General features: G+C 42.4%; 1 protein-coding gene across 12 annotated transcripts in view; it reads right to left on the bottom strand.

The window, feature by feature from the left end:
* The window catches only part of LOC133420253 (calcium/calmodulin-dependent protein kinase type II subunit delta), a 127225-nt gene that overhangs the window by 53524 nt on the left and 53077 nt on the right, over positions 1 to 20624 (bottom strand). For all 12 annotated transcript variants that reach the window (XM_061709897.1, XM_061709893.1, XM_061709888.1 and 9 more), the window contains exons 3-4: positions 7103 to 7162; positions 2379 to 2433 (exon numbers count right to left, since the gene is read on the bottom strand). In XM_061709897.1, coding sequence (XP_061565881.1) covers positions 2379 to 2433; positions 7103 to 7162 — 115 coding nt within the window. The remainder of the gene's footprint in view (positions 1 to 2378; positions 2434 to 7102; positions 7163 to 20624) is intronic.

Genomic DNA, 20624 nt, shown 5'->3' on the forward strand with positions numbered 1-20624 from the left:
CCCAACCTTTGCGTAGAAGGTGGCTTGCGCATCTTTCAAGCCCTGTTTTGTGCACACGCAAGCTTTATAAATGAGGCCCCTGGTCTATGGAAAGCACCTAGAGACAACTTACTGTTGTAATAGACGCTATATAAATAAAATTTAATTGGACGAATTTGTATCTCACGGTAAAAACAATAAATTCCTGTTGATGACGTTTTTGTGTAAAACTGATTTATGGTTCTGTGTTAAATCCACGCACAACGTACGTGAAGGAAGGAAGGAAGGAAGGAAGGAAGGAAGGAAGGAAGGAAGGAAGGAAGGAAGGAAGGAAGGAAGGAAAGATATGAGCCAGAAAGAAAGAAAGAAAGAAAGAAAGAAAGAAAGAAAGAAAGAAAGAAAGAAAGAAAGAAAGAAAGAAAGAAAGAAAGAAAGAAAGAAAGAAAGAAAGAAAGAAAGAAAGAAAGAAAGAAAGAAAGAAAGAAAGAAAGAAAGAAAGAAGATTCCCGTTGATGAGGTTTTTGTGTAACAAACATCTGAGTCATTCCAGTTTTGCAGTACAGGTGTAACTCATTTAATTGGTTTTTATTAATTCAATGTAATTGGTGTAGTTTAGTATTTAGTATCTTTTACAGCAATGATTTGGCTCCAAAGACTGAATGTGGTGATAGATTTATAGTTACAAAGGTGGAGTTGAATTGGTATTTTTTTATCGTCATTTTTATCGTTATCGGGATAAATGCCAGAAATGATCGTGATACATTTTTTAGTCCGTACCGCCCATCCCTAAACTGTATGGATGTCTGCTAGATGCCTGCTGACATCCTGACCTGCAGCCCCCCCTCTGATCATCCCAGTCCCTGCTTTATCTCCTAGACCTCATCCCTGGGGGTTTTTACATGCTGCACTCAGATGATTTTATATACACATATGCACACGGCGTGTGTCCCATGAGGCGGGATTCCCATCCGACTGGCAGCTGCCACGGTCCATCACCTTCCAGGGAAGATCCGAGTTCTCCGCACGTGTTGGACCACGTGGACTAGAACCAGAGGTGGTAGTAACGAGTTATATTTACTCCGTTTCATTTACTTGAGTACGTTTTGGGAAATGTTGTACTTTTAGGAGTAGTTTTGAATCACTATACTTTTTACTTTTACTTGAGTAGATTTGTGAAGAAGAAACTGTTCCTCTTACTCCGCTACATTAGGCTACGTTGAGCTGTTACTTTTCTTTTATCCCTTTTATCCACGTACGCGTCAATCTCATGACATCACTGAGTGATTCTTTGGGAAAAATGTTAGTTTTTGCATGTTTTGTTACATTTACACAGACTCAAACACACACAGAGTTTCTATGAGTTCATGTTTGTTCTAGTTCTGCTGGTTAAAAAAGAAAAGTACAAAGGCTGGACATTTTGTGCTACTTGTGCTTAATTTATTTTTTTATTCTGTTATTTTATTTATTTTATTATTTATTCAAGTACTTGAATTTACTTTATTATTTTAATTTAAGCTTTTTTTTATTCATTTTAATTTATTTTATTATTTTATTGATTTCATTTGCCTGAAGATGATTATTTTGTACTTTTGTCTGTTTCAATGGTTGTGTTAAAAAAATAAATCAGACGTTACTCAACAGTTACTCAGTACTTGAGTAGTTTTTTCACCAAGTACTTTTTTACTTTTACTCAAGTAATTATTTGGATGACTACTTTTTACTTACTGAAGTACTGAAGTAACAGTACTTGAGTAATATTTTTAGCTACTCTACCCAGCTCTGACTAGAATGCACGTGTCTCTATAGTCCAGGGACCAGAGCCCACACTTTCACTGGTCAGCACCACTCAAGGTGACAAAACCTACATGATTTTTGAAAAGATCCATGTCTATAGATAGTATGTATGTATGTATGTATGTATATAGTATGGGTATATTATACATATTCCAGTTTTTGTATTTTGTGTCTCTGTTGTTCCTAGATGAAACAGGGATAAAAGATAGTATATCATTTACACATCATTGTTTATAGTTTAAAGAGCTGCAGTGACCTCTATGTTGGTCAGAAAGATTCACATCTTAGCTTGAATGAAAGCTTAAAAGGTCTCCTTTAAAATGATACCAAAGACAATATAGTGAAACATTGACAGATTTCCTGTACATGAGTCTAAACCAGGATATGCAGCAGCATCTAAAATGTAATTTTCTGAAGGGGATGGTAACTTCATGAGATGATAACTCTGATCCAGCTGCCACTCAGGAAGGTTATTATACCAGAATATCATCTACAGACATGGATATATTCAAAAATCAGAAGCAAGTTTTGTCACCTTGAGTGGTGCTGACACTAGCGGCCTACTAGTAGCATGTGATGTGTGAGGGTCAGAGTGAAACACTTACAAGTCAAAGACCAGATAGTGGAATCCTTCCTCTGATATGCTGTCATGGAGACGCACTGTGGGGGAGGAGGGAGACAAATGGAAGTTACTCAGTCTGATTCAAACTTTTCCAGCACAGAGAAGGTGTGAGAGGAGCAGAAGCTCCGTCTGCATCTCACCAGCACGAGGGAGGGAGTTCTGCTCCTAGCAATGTGGGGAAAACCACAGTGATATCCCCCCCCCCCACATCAGTTAACCCTTGTGCTGTCTTCGGGTCAAGGAAGGAGGAAGAGAAGAAGGGAGGAAAGAAGGAAGGAAGAATGAAAATAAGGAAGGAAGGAAGGAAGGAAGAATGAAAAGAAGAAAAGATAGAAGGAAGGAAGGGAGAAAAGAAGGAAGGATGGTAGGAAGGAAATAAGGAAGGAAGAAAAAGAAGGGAGAAAATAAGGAAGGGAGAAAAGAAGAAAGGGAGGAAGGAAGGAAGAATGAAAAGAAGGAAAGAAAGAAGGAAGGGAGAAAAGAAGGAAGGAAGGAAGGAAGGAAGGAAGGAAGGAAGGAAGGAAGGAAGGAAGGAAGGAAGGAAGGAAGGAAGGAAGGAAGGAAGGAAGGAAGGAAGGAAGGAAGGAAGGAAGGAAAGAAGGAAATAAGGAAGGAAGGAAGGAAGGAAGAAAATAAGGAAGGGAGAAAGGAAGGAAGGAAGGAAGTAAGTAAGTAAGTAAGTAAGTAAGTAAGTAAGTAAGTAAGTAAGTAAGGAAGGAAGGAAGGAAGGAAGGAAGGAAGGAAGGAAGGAAGGAAGGAAGGAAGGAAGGAAGGAAAGAGGAAGGGAGAAGGAAGGAGAGAGCAGGAGGAAAGAAGGAACTAGGTCATTTTGACCCAAAGACAGTACCAGGGTTAAACCTTTTCTCCACCACGGTGGAGTTCCAGTGACGATCTCAGGAACAGTTGCTTTCAGGATTCAACATTCTTTATTGGCATTGTTCATATGCAACAAAATTACAGGTGTTTCATGGCAGGTTTAATTGTTTAATTATGATCCCCATTAGCTACAGCAGGACTGCAGATATTCTTCCTGGGGTCCCCCAACATTTTAAAACAATACAGTACTAAACATAACATAATAAAAGCAAATCCAAATACATTTCCACTAGATAAAGAGAATATCAAATTAAAAATACTGTGCAAAAAAGCAGAGACATTCCACAAAATGAAGACAGTGAAATGAGAACAAAACACAAAACTAAAACGAGTTCATCTGAGGTCGTCAAAAAGTCTGAAAAGCAGTCCACAATTTCATTTCATTTATAGTCTAGAACTTCACAACTGATCTAATACAGAAAAATAGAAAGAAAAAAATAAATTCAACAACAGTCATAACCAACTATGTTTCAATTTCCAGCATGTCAGGCAATCAGTCTCCGGTGCTGTTCTTATAAAAGTGCAGAGTAAGATAAGTAAAAATATGAATATGGAATGGAAGCAAGGCCGCAACACAACCCAACCCAACCGTCTGCAGATGTCACTTTTACATCTGCGTATGTGAGAGTTGGTTTGCTTTTCCAGAATGCTCCAGTCTTGTATGCAGGACATTCTGTGTTAGAATAATTGACCATAAAGTAATCTCATATTTACTCCAATTGCCTTTCCATATAAACTAAGCTTGTTTGGTGTGTGTACAACTCAAATCTCCAGTGTGTTATGCAGATGGGAGAAGTCCGATAATGTGACTGCGGATGAAGTCATCAAAGAACTATCTGTGCAAAACAAGGACTGCTCCCCCAGTTGAAGACGTTGCTGTTTCAAGGTCAAGGAGGAGCAATATCTATCAAGTTGAAGTGTAAACGTGAAGAACTGCAGCCGTTTTCCCTCTCCCTTATGGCACTTTTCCACTAGCACCTACTCAGCCCGACTCACCTCGGTTTGGTTCTTCTCCACCAGGGGTCTAACGTGCCGAGTGGATACTTTTTCTGTAACTATTCTGCCGAGATTCTAAACTGCTGAGTCGATTTTTAGGAATTAATATGAGAATCGATTTAGAATCAGAAAAATCTGCATGTTTTTCCACACTTTCAAATTAAGCAGGGAGGAGGAAGGAGGAAGGAAGGAAAGAAGGAAGGGAGGGAGGAAAGAAGGAAGGAAGGAAAGAAGGAAGGAAAGAAGGAAGGAAGGAAAGAAGGGAGGAAGGAAGGAAAGAAAGCAGGAGGGGAGAAAAGAAGGAAGGAAGGGGGAGAAAAGAGGGGAGGAAGGAAGGAAGGAAGGAGGGAAGGAAGGAAGGAAGGAAGGAGGGGAGAAAAGTAGGAAGGAAGGAAGGAAGGAAGGAAGGAAGGAAGGAAGGAAGGAAGGAAGGAAGGAAGGAAGGAAGGAAGGAAGGAATGAGGGGAGAAAAGAAGGAAGGGAGGGAGGAAAGAAGGAAGGAAGGAAGGTAGGAGGGGAGAAAAGAAGGAAAAAGGAAGGATGGAAGGAAGGGAGGAAAGAAGGAGGGGAGGAAGGAAGGAAGGGAGGAAGGAAGGAAAAAAGAGGAAGGGAAGAAGGAAGGAGAGAGCAGGCAGAAAGAAGGAAGGAAGGGAGAGAAGAAAGAAATAAGGAAGGAAGGAAATAAGGAAGGAAGGAAGGAAGGAAGGAAGGAAGGAAGGAAGGAAGGAAGGAAGGAAGGGAAAAAGAAGGAAAAAGGAAGGATGGAAGGAAGGGAGGAAAGAAGGAGGGGAGGAAGGAAGGAAGGGAGGAAGGAAGGAAAAACGAGGAAGGGAAGAAGGAAGGAGAGAGCAGGCAGAAAGAAGGAAGGAAGGGAGAGAAGAAAGAAATAAGGAAGGAAGGAAGGAAGGAAGGAAGGAAGGAAGGAAGGAAGGAAGGAAGGAAGGAAGATAGGAAAGAAGGGAAAAAAGAAGGAAGGAAGGAAGGAAGGAAGGAAGGAAGGAAGGAAGGAAAAAAGGAAGGATGGAAGGAAGGACAGAAGGAAGGAAGGAAGGAAGGAAGGAAGGATAGAAGGAAGGAAGGAAGGAAGGAAGGAAGGAAGATAGGAAAGAAGGGAAAAAAGAAGGAAGGAAGGAAGGAAGGAAGGAAGGAAGGAAGGAAGGAAGGAAGGGAAAAAGAAGGAAAAAAGGAAGGATGGAAGGAAGGACAGAAGGAAGGAAGGAAGGAAGGAAGGAAGGATAGAAGGAAGGAAGGAAGGAAGGAAGGAAGGAAGGAAGGAAGGAAGGAAGGAAGGAAGGAAGGAAGGAAGGAAGGAAGAAAAGAAGGAAGGAAGGAAGGAAGGAAGGAAGGAAGGAAGGAAGGAAGGAAGGAAGGAAGGAAGGAAGGAAGGAAGGAAGGAAGGAAGGAAGGAAGGAAGGAAGGAAGGAAGGAAGGAAGGAAGGGAATTCTCTGAGCTCATCTGTTGGATTACGATTAACGGTATTGGTGGCGATGTAAAGACTTCTTCTTCTGTTGGCTGGTAAATACTCCTGCTCCTCCTGGAGCTGCAGGAGTTAAATGACCATGCTGCTCTAAAGTTAAAAGTGTGGCTGATGTCTGTGTAAATGGGCGTCCAAACCCACCACACTTTCAGATAATGCTCAATTTAACCAAGCACTCCTTTTTCCAAGTGGGAGTGAATCCGACTCAGATCCTGACAAAAGACCTAGAAGGGAAAATATCAGCAATTACTCGCTCCTCTGCTGTTTCCTCGTCCACAGAGCTGCAGTTCTGGCTGGGAAGACCCAGCAGAACCAACAGGCCAAACAACAAGAAAATACCAGTTTTCAGCGTGAGCGGGAGTCGTTATGGAGGTGCTAATTACAGCTAATTACAGCTAATTACAGCCATCACAGGGCAAAGAGGGAGGAGAGAAGGGTTGGTTGGAGTGATTCTGTATGTGTGAGCAGTACTGGAGTTGAGGGGGGATGAGGGGGGATGGCACCCCCCCCTGAAATAAAAACGGTCCAAATCACCCCCCCTGAAATAAAAACGGTCCAAATCATCCCCCCTGAAATAAAAACGGTCCAAATCATCCCCCCTGAAATAAAAACGGTCCAAATCATCCCCCCTGTAAAACTGCCATCCCTCCTTTCCATCCCTTATGTCATTTCATCAATGAATGTGGTTTTACTGCTATTTCAACATTTAGAGTCATCACCAGAAAAATAACTTATTTGACAATTTTCACCTGTTTCAAGTCAATTTTCACTTGAAATAAGTAGAAAAATCTGCCAGTGGGACAAGATTTATCTTCTTATTACAAGCAAATAAGGACATGTGCGTCGCCGCGTAACCTACGCCGTAGGGTCTGCGTTGGTGTAACGCGGAACCATAAATCAGCCTTAATAGTGTACGCAGCCGCTGCTTTTCTGCCCGGAGAGGCTTTGTCTCCTCCCCTGCTACACGTCATTCAGGCAGCCAATCAGCACAGAGCCTCATTATCATAGCCCCGCCCACTCAGAATCACTCAAAGATAATGAGGTTAGAAGCAGTAAAGATAAAGACATGGCCCAGAGGCTGAATTTCTAATTTATTTAGAAAAAACAATCAAAAGCTTGTTTTTAAGACATTCAAGGCCTGTTTAAAATAGATATTAAATGCCATAATAGGTCCCCTTTAAGTTGTATTCTGCTTATATTGTCTTAACTTTTTCTGAAATTGCACATTAGGCATCTTCCATTTACAGATTAGCCTTACATTTCTTTGAAATGCCTTAAACTCACAGTAACTCCACATACAGTAACATCATGTGAGGAGAGACAATGAAGCAGTCAAGACAATCTGAGCATCCCTTACCGATGTTGGAATGCTTGAGCAGGCGGCAGATCCGGGCCTCTCTCTCCAGCTTCTGGTGATCTGCAGGGACACAAACACACACGTTTGTCTGCTGAATCCTCATGAAAGCATTCACACTTTTTCACTGCCAAAAACAAAGACAAACTATAGGAAGAGAACGGTGACGTACAGAGCTATGTATGAATGGAACTTACTTCCCAAACACTTTGATCACTGCTAGCATAAAAGAATTCAAATTATTAGTAAAGAAACATCTCTTAAACAAATACATATAAAACTTATTTAATTATTATTAAATGCTATACGTTTACTGAAAATGGTCATGGGTTCAAGTTACGATAAGTTATTATTCGATGACTATACATTGTTTGAATTGGTTGATGTTATTTAAAGAAGGTGTGATTTTGTATTGTAATGCATTACATCTAAATGTTTAACAGAAGGACTGTAACCTTAATGTGAGTGTCAAAAGGAGCACTGGTCTTATTTTGACAGAAATCTAGAATATATTTTGTAGTTGAATTTCCTTTTTTTTCCTTTTTTCTTTTCTATGTTTCTTTTCTTTACTACCTCTTCAGGTTTGCTTTGAATTTTTTGTCTTGTATTGTATATTATGTGTCGGACCCCAGGAAGAATAGCTGCAGTTTTGCTGCAGCTAATGGGGATCCAAATAAAACTATAAACTATAAACACTTCTCTACAGTTTCTACAATCTAAACAGCGCTCACATTCCCGGCCGCTGCTGGAAACGCACGGCGGGAAAACCAACAGTTGTACGACTCCTTGTTCAGAGCACTGAATCTACTGAAAACCATCCAAACCAAGTCTCTGTCCAAATCACAAACTTAATCCTCAGTCAGAAAACCACATTTGATCAACATTTTTATGTCATAACTGTAGGTTTCAGCAGTCCTGTGAACGCTCTGCTGAGACGTTCAAATTCGTGAATAGAACATCCGCTTGGGAAAACGCTTGGCTGTTACATTTGCACACCGCCATTTCTCCATTTACAGTCTCAGCTGTCACATATGGAGCAAAGCTAAGACCACGGCAGCTACAGAAACCAACCAATGGACCGCTCTGGCTTTCCTCACAGCAGCAGACGGCTCAAGGCTCAAGGCCCTCCCCAGAACTTCTGCTGGGTTCTAACCAGTGTTGGGACTAACGTAGGGCTGGGCGATTAAACGATCTCGATTTACGATCAAATTAAGTTCGATCACGGTGATCAGCTGTGGGTATACTTTCTCGATCACGTGCAAAACATGCTGCAGCAAAGTGCACGACAACCAATCACAACCCGCTTTCCTGGCACCGCGCTGTCTGCATTAATTGATCGTGCGCATGACATGCCGCGGCAAGTTGCATGACCATAGGAGCACATTTTCTTTTAGCCTCTGGCGTACCGGGACCTTTTACGGCGTACCAGGACTTCTCATGAGCTCACAGTACTCTGTTCTCTCCTTGCGATAGTGGCGTCGCAACGCGACTGCCCCTCGTGAGACGTTCACTCGTAAAGCCTGATTAATGGTTCCGCGCTAAATCGACGCAGAGCCTACGCCGTATGGTACGCGGCGACGCACAACGTACGTGCGCGTCGCCGCGTACCATACGGCGTAAGGTCTGCGTTGGTGTACCGCGGAACCATAAATCAGTTTACGGAGGTCCCGGGAGTCGAGAGTGTGCCAGAAAGCAATACAAAGAACGCGAAGAAGAAGAAGATATTTTAATCTTTCTTTAAAAGTGGAGAGGAGGGCTTCCGGTTGGTGAGCAGATGGAGTAGACGCGTTTCGCGAGTGCTCCCGTGAGTGCCAAACTTTTTAAACCACCAAGCCCTCAAACTTTCAAAATTTTTACTTTAAAAAGGATTCCCTGTTGCTGTTTTTCTTTTTTTTTTTGTCTCGAACGAGCCCACTTACCTCCGAGATGGCTTCGAAGAGCGGCAAGTCGGGCAAGAAGGACGACGCTGGCGCTGTCTTAACCCTGGCGGCCATTACCACGTTGCTGGAGGAACACCGCGCTGCCCTGGCCGCCGAGTTCAAAAATACTTTCAGTCAGCTCGACTCCAAACTCGACCAAACGCGGCTCGCGGTCGAGGACCATGGCCAACGGGTTTCGTCCCTTGAACTCGCCACAGAAGACCTCAGCCAGCGAGTTACGGACCTTGAAGGCATCTGCTCGACTCTACGGGATGATAATGCTCGGCTGAAGGCCAAGGTGGTGGATTTGGAAAGCCGAAGCAGAAGGCAGAACATCCGTATCCTGGGCTTACCGGAGTCGACCGAGAGCGATTCTCCGGCGGCTTTCTTCTCCAAGCTGCTGTGTGAGGTGTTCGGGAACGATACGCTGCCGTCACCGCCAGAGATAGACAGAGCGCACCGCTCTCTCGCCGCCAAGCCGGCCCCGGGACAGAGACCGCGTCCGGTCATCATCCGCCTTCACCGGTACCAGACGAAGGATATCCTCATCAGGGAGGCGCGCCGGAGGGGAAAGTTGGAATATCGTGGCCAGCCCATCCGGGTCCTGGAGGATTACAGCCCCGAAGTTGCCAGCCAACGAGCGGAATACAGCGGAGTCATGTCGGAGCTCTACCAGCTGGGTCTGAGGCCGGCTCTGCTCTTCCCCGCCCGGCTCCGGCTCACGCTGTCCGGGGGGGCCAGGAAGTGGATCGGCTCTGTGGATGAGGCGCGCAAATTCATCACGAGTCGCAGCAAAGCTTCAAACCCGCCGTAACGGGACTGTTGGAGGCTGCCACGGCTCCGCCTGCAGCCCGGTGCGGCTCACTGACGCTCACGGACTGACTTTTTTTTCTCTCTCTTTTTTTTTTTTTTACGTGAGTCACATTATTCCTGAGGGGAGGGTGAGTAACCCCGCGACAACCAGTATTTTCTCTGTTGTTAGTTGGACTGCCCCTTTGCAAATATTATTAATTTGCAGTTATTTTTGGCCATTTGAGGGAAGAGGAAAAATAAGTGGTGAAGAGGGAGAGAAAAAAAAAAAAAGCTTTTCCGATTTACCTATAAGTTTTGTAATAATTGTAAGCTGTTAACCTTACTTTTACGCTGCTTAAGTCGGACGTTTTATATTTTATATTTTTGTAAAAATATTTCTGGGCTCATATCGGGACTTCCAGGTCAAGATTTGAGAGGGTATTCCTTTTTTTTTATTTACATCTACACGTTTTAAGGTGCTAATAGGTATACACCCATGATACGGGAGCAAAAGCTATTAGTGTGTAGGATAGGAAGATGTGTTATTGCACTATGTTTGTTTTGAAGAGCTTGCTGCTTTTTTTTTATTTTTCTATAGCAGCTGTCTTAGTTGGGGAGGGTGGGTCGGGGGGATATGTCACTGCCAGAAACTTTGCATTAACTCTTTTCAACTCATTACTTAATGTGGGTCACATTCAACCTCCTTTCCGTTCTCTTTTTTTCTGCCTAGGTCATTGTGCACACCTAATTTTTCTTCTTAGATATTATGAGTAGATACTTGAAGTTGGTGAGCTGGAATGTTAAGGGTCTGAATCACCCTGTTAAAAGGAAGAGGATCTTCTCACATCTAAAACACCTTAAAACAGAAATAGCCTTTCTACAAGAAACTCATATTCGCAGTTCTGATAATAGCCGCCTGTTCCCGAGGTGGTCAGGGCAGAGATTTCACTCCTCCTTTCAAGCTAAAGCCCGAGGAGTTTCAGTTCTGATCAGTCAGGATGTTTCATTTGAGCAGCACAATGTGATTTCTGACAAGTTTGGTCGCTACGTGATCGTTTCTGGGAAATTATTCAATACATTGGTCGTACTTGTGAACGTTTATGCCCCTAATTCAGATGATGCAGTCTTTTTTGAACGACTGTTTTCACTGCTCCCTGACCTTAATACATATTCTCTCATACTGGGTGGTGATTTTAATTGCTGGCTCGACCCAGTCCTAGACCGATCCTCTACCAACCCCGGCACAGCAAGTAAGTCAGCCCGTCTTATTCAGGCGTTCCTTTCTGACTACGGTGTTTGTGATGTGTGGCGTTCTTTACATCCATGTGACAGAGAATACTCCTTTTTCTCACAAGTGCACCACACATACTCGAGGATTGATTATTTTTTTATTGATAATCAACTGATTCCCCTGGTCCATTCCTGTGCTTATCAGAGCATTGTCATTTCCGACCACGCTCCTGTGGTTCTAACCATGTCCCTTCCTGACCTACCTCAGAGAGACAGACAGTGGCGATTCAATTCAACTCTGCTGTCGGACACAAATTTTGTTAAATCAATGGAAACGGAAATAGCCTTTTTCCTATCCACGAATATGACTCCAGGAATGTCTAGTCTAACTGTCTGGGATTCCCTCAAGGCTTGTCTCCGGGGACAGATTATATCCTACACTGCTAGGGTGAGGCAAAAATCTTATAGGGAGCGATCAGACCTTGCCCGCCAAATTAAAGAGGTCGATGAAGAATATTCTCGGACTAAATCCCCAGATCTTTACAAAAAGCGGCTAGAACTTAAAACTAAATTTGACCTGCTTACCACTCACCCAATTGAACAGTCACTTCTGAAAAGTAAAACCAGGTTTTATGTTTATGGAGACAAATCTGACAAATTATTAGCCAACCAACTTAAAGGCTCTAAGGCTAAACAAAATATTTCTAAGATTCGATTACCAAATGGCCATGTAACTACAGACCACTTACTCATAAATGAAGCATTCAGGGACTTTTATACCCAGCTATACACCTCGGAATCTCAGACTGACCGAGATGAGATTGCGGACTTTTTAAATAGTCTTAGTATTCCCAGTCTTTCACCAGATCTAAGGAAGACATTAGAAGAACCGATATCCCTGATGGAAATTACTCGAGCCATTTCTTCACTGCAGTCGGGTAAATGTCCTGGCCCTGATGGCTTCCCGGCGGAATTTCTAAAGAAATTTTCTAATTTGCTTTCCCCATTGCTATCTTCAGTTCTTTCAGAATCCTTCAGCCACGGTTCCCTCCCTCCTTCTTTTTCGGAGGCCTGCATCACCCTCATAGCTAAAAAAGGGAAGGATCCTACTGAATGCGCCTCCTACAGGCCCATCTCCCTCTTAAACACAGATGCTAAAATCCTAGCTAAAGTCCTAGCCCATAGGCTGGAGAATGTCCTCCCCACATTTATATCTGAAGACCAAACTGGCTTCATTAAAGGTAGGCAGTCTTACTTCAACACAAGGCGACTGTTCAATATTATCTACTCTGCCTCTGAGGCTATCCCTGAATGCGTTGTCTCTCTGGATGCGGAGAAAGCATTTGATCGCGTCCAATGGGATTATCTCTTTGCTGTGCTGGACAGGTTTGGTTTTGGTCCGAACTTTGCTCTGTGGATTAAACTTCTCTATTTACACCCAACAGCCTCAATTCGTACTAACTCTCAACGGTCAAAACCATTTAATCTGCATCGTGGAACCCGTCAGGGGTGCCCCCTTAGTCCCATGCTTTTTGACATGGCTATCGAACCGCTTGCCACAGCGCTCCGATCTTGTGAGGATGTGTCCGGTATCTGGAGAGGTGGCAGGGAACATAAGGTCTCGCTTTATGCCGATGACCTCTTGCTTTTCATCTCTCACCCTCTGGCCTCATTACCCCCTGCGCTGTCACTTCTCAGTCAGTTTGGGAAACTCTCAGGCTATAAACTGAATCTCAGCAAAAGTGAGCTTTTCCCTACCAATCTCGAATCGCATGCTTTAGACCTTTCCAATTTTCCCTTTAAAATCGCAAATGACAAATTCTCCTATTTAGGCATATCGGTGACAAGGAAACACAAAGACCTGCTCCAAGACAATCTTATCTCATTGTTAAATGAGACCAAACAAACCCTTACACAATGGTCACCCCTGTCAATGTCTCTTGTGGGTCGCATCAATTCAGTCAAAATGACCATTTTACCTAAATTTTTGTACCTTTTCCAGACCTTACCACTCTTTATTCCTGGTTCTTTTTTTCAGTCCCTTGACTCAGTTATATCTTCATACCTATGGCGAGGTAAACGGCCACGTTTGAACAAAACTCACCTTCAAAAAATTAAGTCTGCAGGTGGTCTGGCCCTCCCAAACTTTCGTTATTACTATTGGGCTGCTAACCTGCGCTGCCTTGCATTCTGGTCCTTCCACTGCGACGGCGCTGACCGCCCTGACTGGGTGGCGATGGAGTTACATCCAACTGATGACCTGTCAATTCCTGCCCTACTCGGCTCCTCACTTCCACTTCCTTCACTTAAATCAATCAAAAACCCAGTGGTTAAACATTCTCTTAGAATTTGGGCCCAATTTAGGAAGTTTTTTGGTTTTCACAGCTTCTCTCTTCTTAGCCCCATTGCATCAAATCACTCTTTCAAACCATCCCTTGAGGACCCCACCTTCCAGGAATGGCACAGGAGGGGTATGATTCGTTTTAAAGATATGTTCATAGACGGCACCGTGGCATCTTTTGAGCAGTTAAGTAGTAAATTCGGCCTTCCAAAATCACATTTCTTTAGGTATCTTCAGGCTAGACATTTTGTTCTTTCCCAGACACCCAGCCCTGGTGCATCGATAGGCTTGACCACAGTTGACAAAGTTCTTGCCACAGACCCATTCAAAAAGGGGCTCATTTCGTCTTTCTATGGCATGTTGCTGGATCTTAAGAGTGCCCCTACAGATAAACTCAAAGCAGCATGGGAGCAGGACTTAGGGCTTCCCTTATCAGAGGATACCTGGGAGTCCATACTCAAACTGGTTAATACAACCTCCCTGTGCGCACGTCACTGCTTAATTCAGTTTAAAGTGGTACACAGGGCTCATATTTCCAAAGCAAAGCTATCCTCCATGTACCCAGATATTAGTCCATACTGTGTAAGATGTAAAGTAGCCGAAGCCTCTCTCATCCACATGTACTGGTCCTGCCCATGTCTAAATAAGTACTGGATGGAAGTATTTCATACTCTCTCTCTGGTGCTTAAAATCAGATTAGAACCAAACCCACTGACTGCCCTGTTTGGGGTCATGGAGGGAGGAAGGAAGTTAACCACTGCACAGGGGCACACTTTGTCTTTTGCCTCCCTTTTGGCTCGTCGGGCAATTCTGTTCAGGTGGAAGGATCCCTTCCCTCCTACTCGTGCACAATGGCTGGAAGACATCATGTCCTGCTTAAAACTGGAGAAAATTAGATACTCGCTTCAGAAATCAAATAAGTTCCAGAAAGTGTGGGGACCTTTTCTAGAAGCATTCCAGACCCTGTGAACTATACTTCATATTTCTTTTGTATTCCTAGTGCAGGCTTTTGATGTTAGAGTGACCTCATATTGTGATTAGTAATCTGGCAGTGACAGGGGAGGGATTAGTTTGGTCTGTAGTTTGTTTTTGTTACTATTTTATATTTTTTCATACTGTTTAATTGTTTTTTATATTTTGTACACTGGTGTATGCTATGATTAACATGCCCATGCCTACTCAAAATATTTGTAATCGACATGCAGCATTTCACCTTTTTTTACTCTGTGAAAATTCCAATAAAAAGATCTTGAATTAAAAAAAAAAAGTGGAGAGGAGGAGAAGGATTCAAGGATTCAAGGAGGGGAATACAAGGAGCTGAGGGGGATCCCGGACACCAGAAGCTCTGAAGCCTGCTAAAAGCTGTCCATCAAAATCAACCCCCCCCCCCTTCCCGAAATAAAAATGAATGTGGTTTTACTGCTATTTCAACATTTAGAGTCATCACCAGAAAAATAACAGCAGAAAAAATAACTTATTTGTACTCATTATAAGCAAAAAAAATCTTGTTCCACTGGCAGATTTTTCTACTTATTTTAAGTGAAAATCTACTTGAAACAGGTGAAAATTGAGGTTTTTTCCAGTGATGAATCTTGTTTTAAGACTAATGAGATTTTTTTTACTAAAATAAGACATTTTAACTAGAAATAAGACAAATATTCTTGTTAAGATTTTGAGTGAACAATATTAGTGGCTTGATATTCTGTGCACTGTTTTTGTTCACAGTTCTGCAGGTTTTACAGTTCACTCACTTGCACTTTTTTGGTTGGTTTACATTTTAAATTATCATGAACATTTTTTTTGTCTGCTAAAACTACTTGAAACTTTTTAAAACTGCTTAAAACTACCTGTTTGTTGTGACATTTTCTATATGGCTCTTGTTAAAACATGCTGTTTGCTTTATTTGTTAATAAAAAAAAACAACTAATCTCTGGATTCTTTCTATTTTATTCCAGAAGAGAGGGGGGATCTTCTGATTTAAAAAATCGTGATTAAAAATCGAGATCATTCAATATGGGAAAAAAAATCGTGATCACTTTTTTTGCTATATCGCCCAGCCCTAGACTAACGCGTTATTTAGTAACGCATTACAGTAACGCGTTACAGTAACGCCGTTAGTTTTGCGGTAACTAATACTCTAACGCATTACTTTTTAAACTCAGTAACGCAGTTACCGTTACCAAACGGTGAGTTACTCCTTATTTCTGGCTACAGTGAAGCTTTTTTCCCCCACACGCGGAGACCGGAGGAAACGTAGTGTTTGTGTTCAAAAACATGACGGTCATGAACCAAGAGAAGGAGAGTTTCACAACGTGGAGATATTGTTATTACAGCAAACCCTGGTTTTTCGCAGGGGTTACGTTCCAAAAAGAACCCGTGGTAAGTGAAATTCTTTTTACAATTATTATAGAAGGCTTCAAATAACGTAGATCAGCACCGCCTTGCACGTATTACACTATTCTTCTGAGCCACTGCATCCCACCCTGTAGCGTCTTTTTCTCCTAAAGCCGCGGTGCAGGGGTGTTTTTACCAGAGAAGAAATTAGTTATGGGTAGTTGTTGACGCTCTTTTTTTCTTCTGGGCAAAAATATTCTTCTAAACCGACATGTCACCATGGATTATATCTGAGGCTCTATGAACGATTCGTCTCAGGCTCCCGTTCTTGAGCTGCAGCTGAAGCTCATTGGCCGTTCTCAGCTTGTTGCTAAGAGACCAACGTTATTGACACAGCCACCCCCACCCCCGGTCATCCTGCTGCTGCTTCCACCTGCCTGCGGTCCCCACCCCCGGTCATCCTGCTGCTGCTTCCACCTGCCTACGTACCCCACCCCCCGGTCATCCTGCTGCTGCTTCCACCTGCCTGCGGTCCCCACCCCCGGTCATCCCGCTGCTGCTTCCACCTGCCTGCTTTGCTGCTGACGTCCTCGACCCCCCAGTCTGGCCCTCAGCAGGAGGGTCCCCCCTTATGATCCTGGTCCTGGTCCAGGTTTCTTCCTCCTAAAGGGGAGTTTTTCTTGCGACTGTTTGGCTTAAGGTTTTTCTCCCACTAGGGGAGTTTTTACCTGCCATTGTTTATGTAATAACTGCTCGGGGGTTTATGTTCTGGGTCTCTGGAAAGATCATAGAGACAACTTTTGTTGTATTAAACGCTATACAAATAAAATTGAATTGAATAATTGTGAAAAAAAGAGGTTGCTACTTTGCAGATTTCACCTATCACAGTCCTTTTTTTGGAACGTAACCCCCACGAAAAACCAGGGATTACTGTACTTGAATTTTACTCGTACAATTTAATTTAAAAAAATAAAGCTATCCAAGGAGAAAATTAAGCTCATTAAGCAATTTGGACCACAGCAAACAAACAATGGTGTGAAGACACGCAAAACCTTTCAAGTGCTCCCATTGTTTTGTCCTCACACCGTAATCCCTGACGCTGGCAGAGATAGAGAGCACAGAGCACAGACTGATCCACATTACTGTCCAACAAACTCACGGTAAGGAGCTTTGGTCTCACAATAACCTGCTTCAGCACGAGCTGAGTCCCAGTCAGCAGGGGGGGTGTATGTATACCTACTGTATATTTTACATATGTACAAGTACCCAGAACCCCCAGTAAAGAGCACAAAGGCCAGGGTTACACAATGTTTTTTAATTCAGAATTAGTTATTCCGAATTAAATAATTCAGAATTAAACTATTTTTCTTCGAGTTCACATGGAAATAGTAATTCTGAACTGAGGTTTACTTGGAAAACACGTTTGATCGGCTTTATCCAATTCCTCTTAACCCTTGTGCTGTCTTTGGGTCAAGGGAGGAGGAAGGGAGAAAAGAAGGAATGAAGGAAGAGAGAAAAGATGGAAGGAAGGAAAGATGGAAATAAGGAAGAAAGGAGAAAAGGAAGGAAGTAGGAAAGGGAGGACAGAAGGGAGAAAAGATGGAAGGAAGGAAGGAAGGAAGGAAGGAAGGAAGGAAGGAAGGAAGGAAGGAAGGAAGTAGGAAAGGGAGTAAGGAAGGGAGAAAAGATGGAAGGAAGGAAAGAAGGAAGTAAGGAAGAAAGGAGAAAAGGAAGTAAGGAAGAAAGGAAGAAAAGGAAGAAAGGAAGGAAGGAAGGAAGGAAGGAAGGAAGGAAGGAAGGAAGGAAGGAAGGAAGGAAGTAGGAAAGGGAGTAAGGAAGGGAGAAAAGATGGAAGGAAGGAAAGAAGGAAGCAAGGAAGAAAGGAGAAAAGTTAGTAAGGAAGAAAGGAGAAAAGGAAGAAAGGAAGGAAGGAAGGAAGGAAGGAAGGAAGGAAGGAAGGAAGGAAGGAGGAAAGGGAGTAACATAGACATATATAAAGGCTAGATGACTCGTCCGCGCTGCTGCCAATGTATTATAATATATTATTACATATATTATTTCATTATAACTTGTATTTATATGACATTATAACATGTTTATATATTATTACATTATGATGTATTTATATCATGACATTATAACATGTGTGTGTGTATATATATATATATATATATATATATATATATATATATATATATATATATACAGTTAGGTACATAAATATTTGGACATTGACACAATTTTCAGTATTCCAGCTCTGTACAACACCACAATGGATTTGAAATGAAACAATCAAGATGTGCTTGAAGTGCAGACTTTCAGCTTTAATGTGAGGGTATTTACATCCAAATCAGGTGAACGGTGTAGGAATTACAACACATTTTATATGTGACTTCCACTTTTTCAGGGACCAAAAGTAATTGGACAACTAACATAATCATAAATAAAATTGTGACTTTTTAATATTTTGTTGCAAATCCTTTGCAGTCAATGACAGCCTGAAGTCTGGAACCCATGGACATCACCAGACGCTGGGTTTCGTCCCTGGTGATGCTCTGCCAGGCCTCTGCTGCAGCCGTCTTCAGTTCCTGCTTGTTCTTTGGGCATTTTCCCTTCAGTTTTGTCTTCAGCAAGTGAAATGCATGCTCAATCGGATTCAGGTCAGGTGATTGACTTGGCCATTGCAGAACATTCCACTTCTTTGCCTTAAAAAACTCTTTGGTTGCTTTCGCAGTATGCTTCGGGTCATTGTCCATCTGGATTGTGAAGCGCCGTCCAATGAGTTTTGAAGCATTTGGCTGAATATGAGCAGATAATATTGCCCGAAACACTTCAGAATTCATTCTGCTGCTTTTGTCAGCAGTCACATCATCAATAAATATAAGAGATCCAGTTCCACTGGCAGCCATGCATGCCCACGCCATTACACTACCACCACCATGCTTCACTGATGAGGTGGTATGCTTTGGATATTGAGCAGTTCCTTCCCTTCTCCATACTCTTCTCTTTCCATCATTCTGGTACAAGTTGATCTTTGTCTCATCTGTCCATAAGATGTGGTTCCAGAACTGCACAGGCTCTTTTAGATATTTCTTGGCAAACTCTAATCTGCCCTTCCTGTTTTTGAGGCTCACCAATGGTTTACACCTTGTGATGAACCCTCTGTATTTCCTCTGGTGAAGTCTTCTCTTAATTGTTGACTTGGACACAGATACACCTACCTCCTGGAGAGTTTTCTTGATCTGTTCAACTGTTGTGAAGGGGTTTTTCTTGACGAGGGAAAGGATTCGTCTGTCATCCACCACACTTGTTTTCCGTGGTCTTCCAGGTCTTTTGGTGTTGCTGAGCTCACCAGTGCGTTCTTTCTTTTTAAGAATGTACCAAACAGTTGATTTGGCCACACCTAATGTTTTTGCTATCTCTCTGATGGGTTTGTTTTGATTTTTCAGCCTAATGATGGCTCGCTTCACTGATAGTGACAGCTCTTTGGACTTCATATTGAGAGATGACCTCACCAGATTCCAAAAATGAACATACCACACTTGAAATGAACTCTAGGCCTTTTATCTGTTCCTTGTAAATGAAATAACGAGGGAATAACACACACCTGGCCATGGAACAGCTGAGTAGCCAATTGTCCAATTACTTTTGGTCCCTTAAAAAGTGGAAGGCACATATAAAATGTGTTGTAATTCCTACACCGTTCACCTGATTTGGATGTAAATACCCTCAAATTAAAGCTGAGAGTCTGCACTTCAAGCACATCTTGATTGTTTTGTTTCAAATACATTGTGGTGTTGTACAGAGCTGGAATACTGAAAATTGTGTCAATGTCCAAATATTTATGTACCTAACTGTATATACATGCTATATGGTAATAATATATATATGTATATGTTATAATGTAAATATAAATATTACTAAGAATACTATAGAAATATTGATTTAATATAAAAACCATGTCATAGCTACCTGTTTCTGGTTATTTTCATATAAAAGTACGTTTGTCAATGTTTATAATTATTCACAAGTATGCAGTGTCATAACTACATCTCTGACGTTCATAACAAACCAAACTGTTTGAAAATCTGTTGAGAATTGAGCAAGTTAAGGTTGTTTTGCAGAACATGCTCCATTAAACACAATGTTATTCTGAGCGAGCTCTCCTGTGGCAAGATGGCCGCCGTGTGACGACGTCGCAGCAGCGCGGACGAGTCAGCTAGCCTTTATATATGTCTATAGGGAGTAAGGAAGGGAGAAAGGATGGAAGGAAGGAAAGAAGGAAGTAAGGAAGAAAGGACAAAAGAAGGAAAGAAGGAAGGAAGTAGGAAAGGGAGTAAGGAAGGGAGAAAAGATGGAAGGAAGGGAGGAAAGAAGGAAAGAAGGAAGGAAATAGGAAAGGGAGTAAGGAAGGGAGGAAAGAAAAGAAAGAAGGGAGGGAAGAAGGAAGGAATGGAGAAAATAAGGAAAGAAAGAAGGAAAAGCAAAGAAGGTAATAAAGGAACGAATGACAGAAGGGAGGTAGGAAGAAAAAGAAGTAAAGGAGGGTAAAAACGGAGGAAAAGAGGAAAGGAAGAAGGAAGGAGAGAGCATGGCAGGAGGAAAGAAGGATAGAAGAATTGGGTCATTTTGACCCAAAGACAGCACAAGGGTTAATATTATGTTAATATTATGTTTTAGTGACCACTAATCCAAGTGAGAGCTTCTTGTTTGCATTTTTCTACTTACTAGACCATCATTAAAAGATGATTTTGTGTTTTTTCTCCAAAACAAGATTCATTCATTTGCAAAGATGAAAACAGGGAGCTGCAGAGAGGAAACAGAGCGGGCCGACACCAGTGAGGCGTCAAACTGTTTTAGCAGCTCTGCAACAGTCTTTCACCCGCGGGTGCCCCCCCCACCCCCCCCC

Source organism: Cololabis saira, chromosome 20, assembly GCF_033807715.1.
Source record: "Cololabis saira isolate AMF1-May2022 chromosome 20, fColSai1.1, whole genome shotgun sequence".
Classification (NCBI taxonomy): domain Eukaryota; kingdom Metazoa; phylum Chordata; class Actinopteri; order Beloniformes; family Belonidae; genus Cololabis; species Cololabis saira.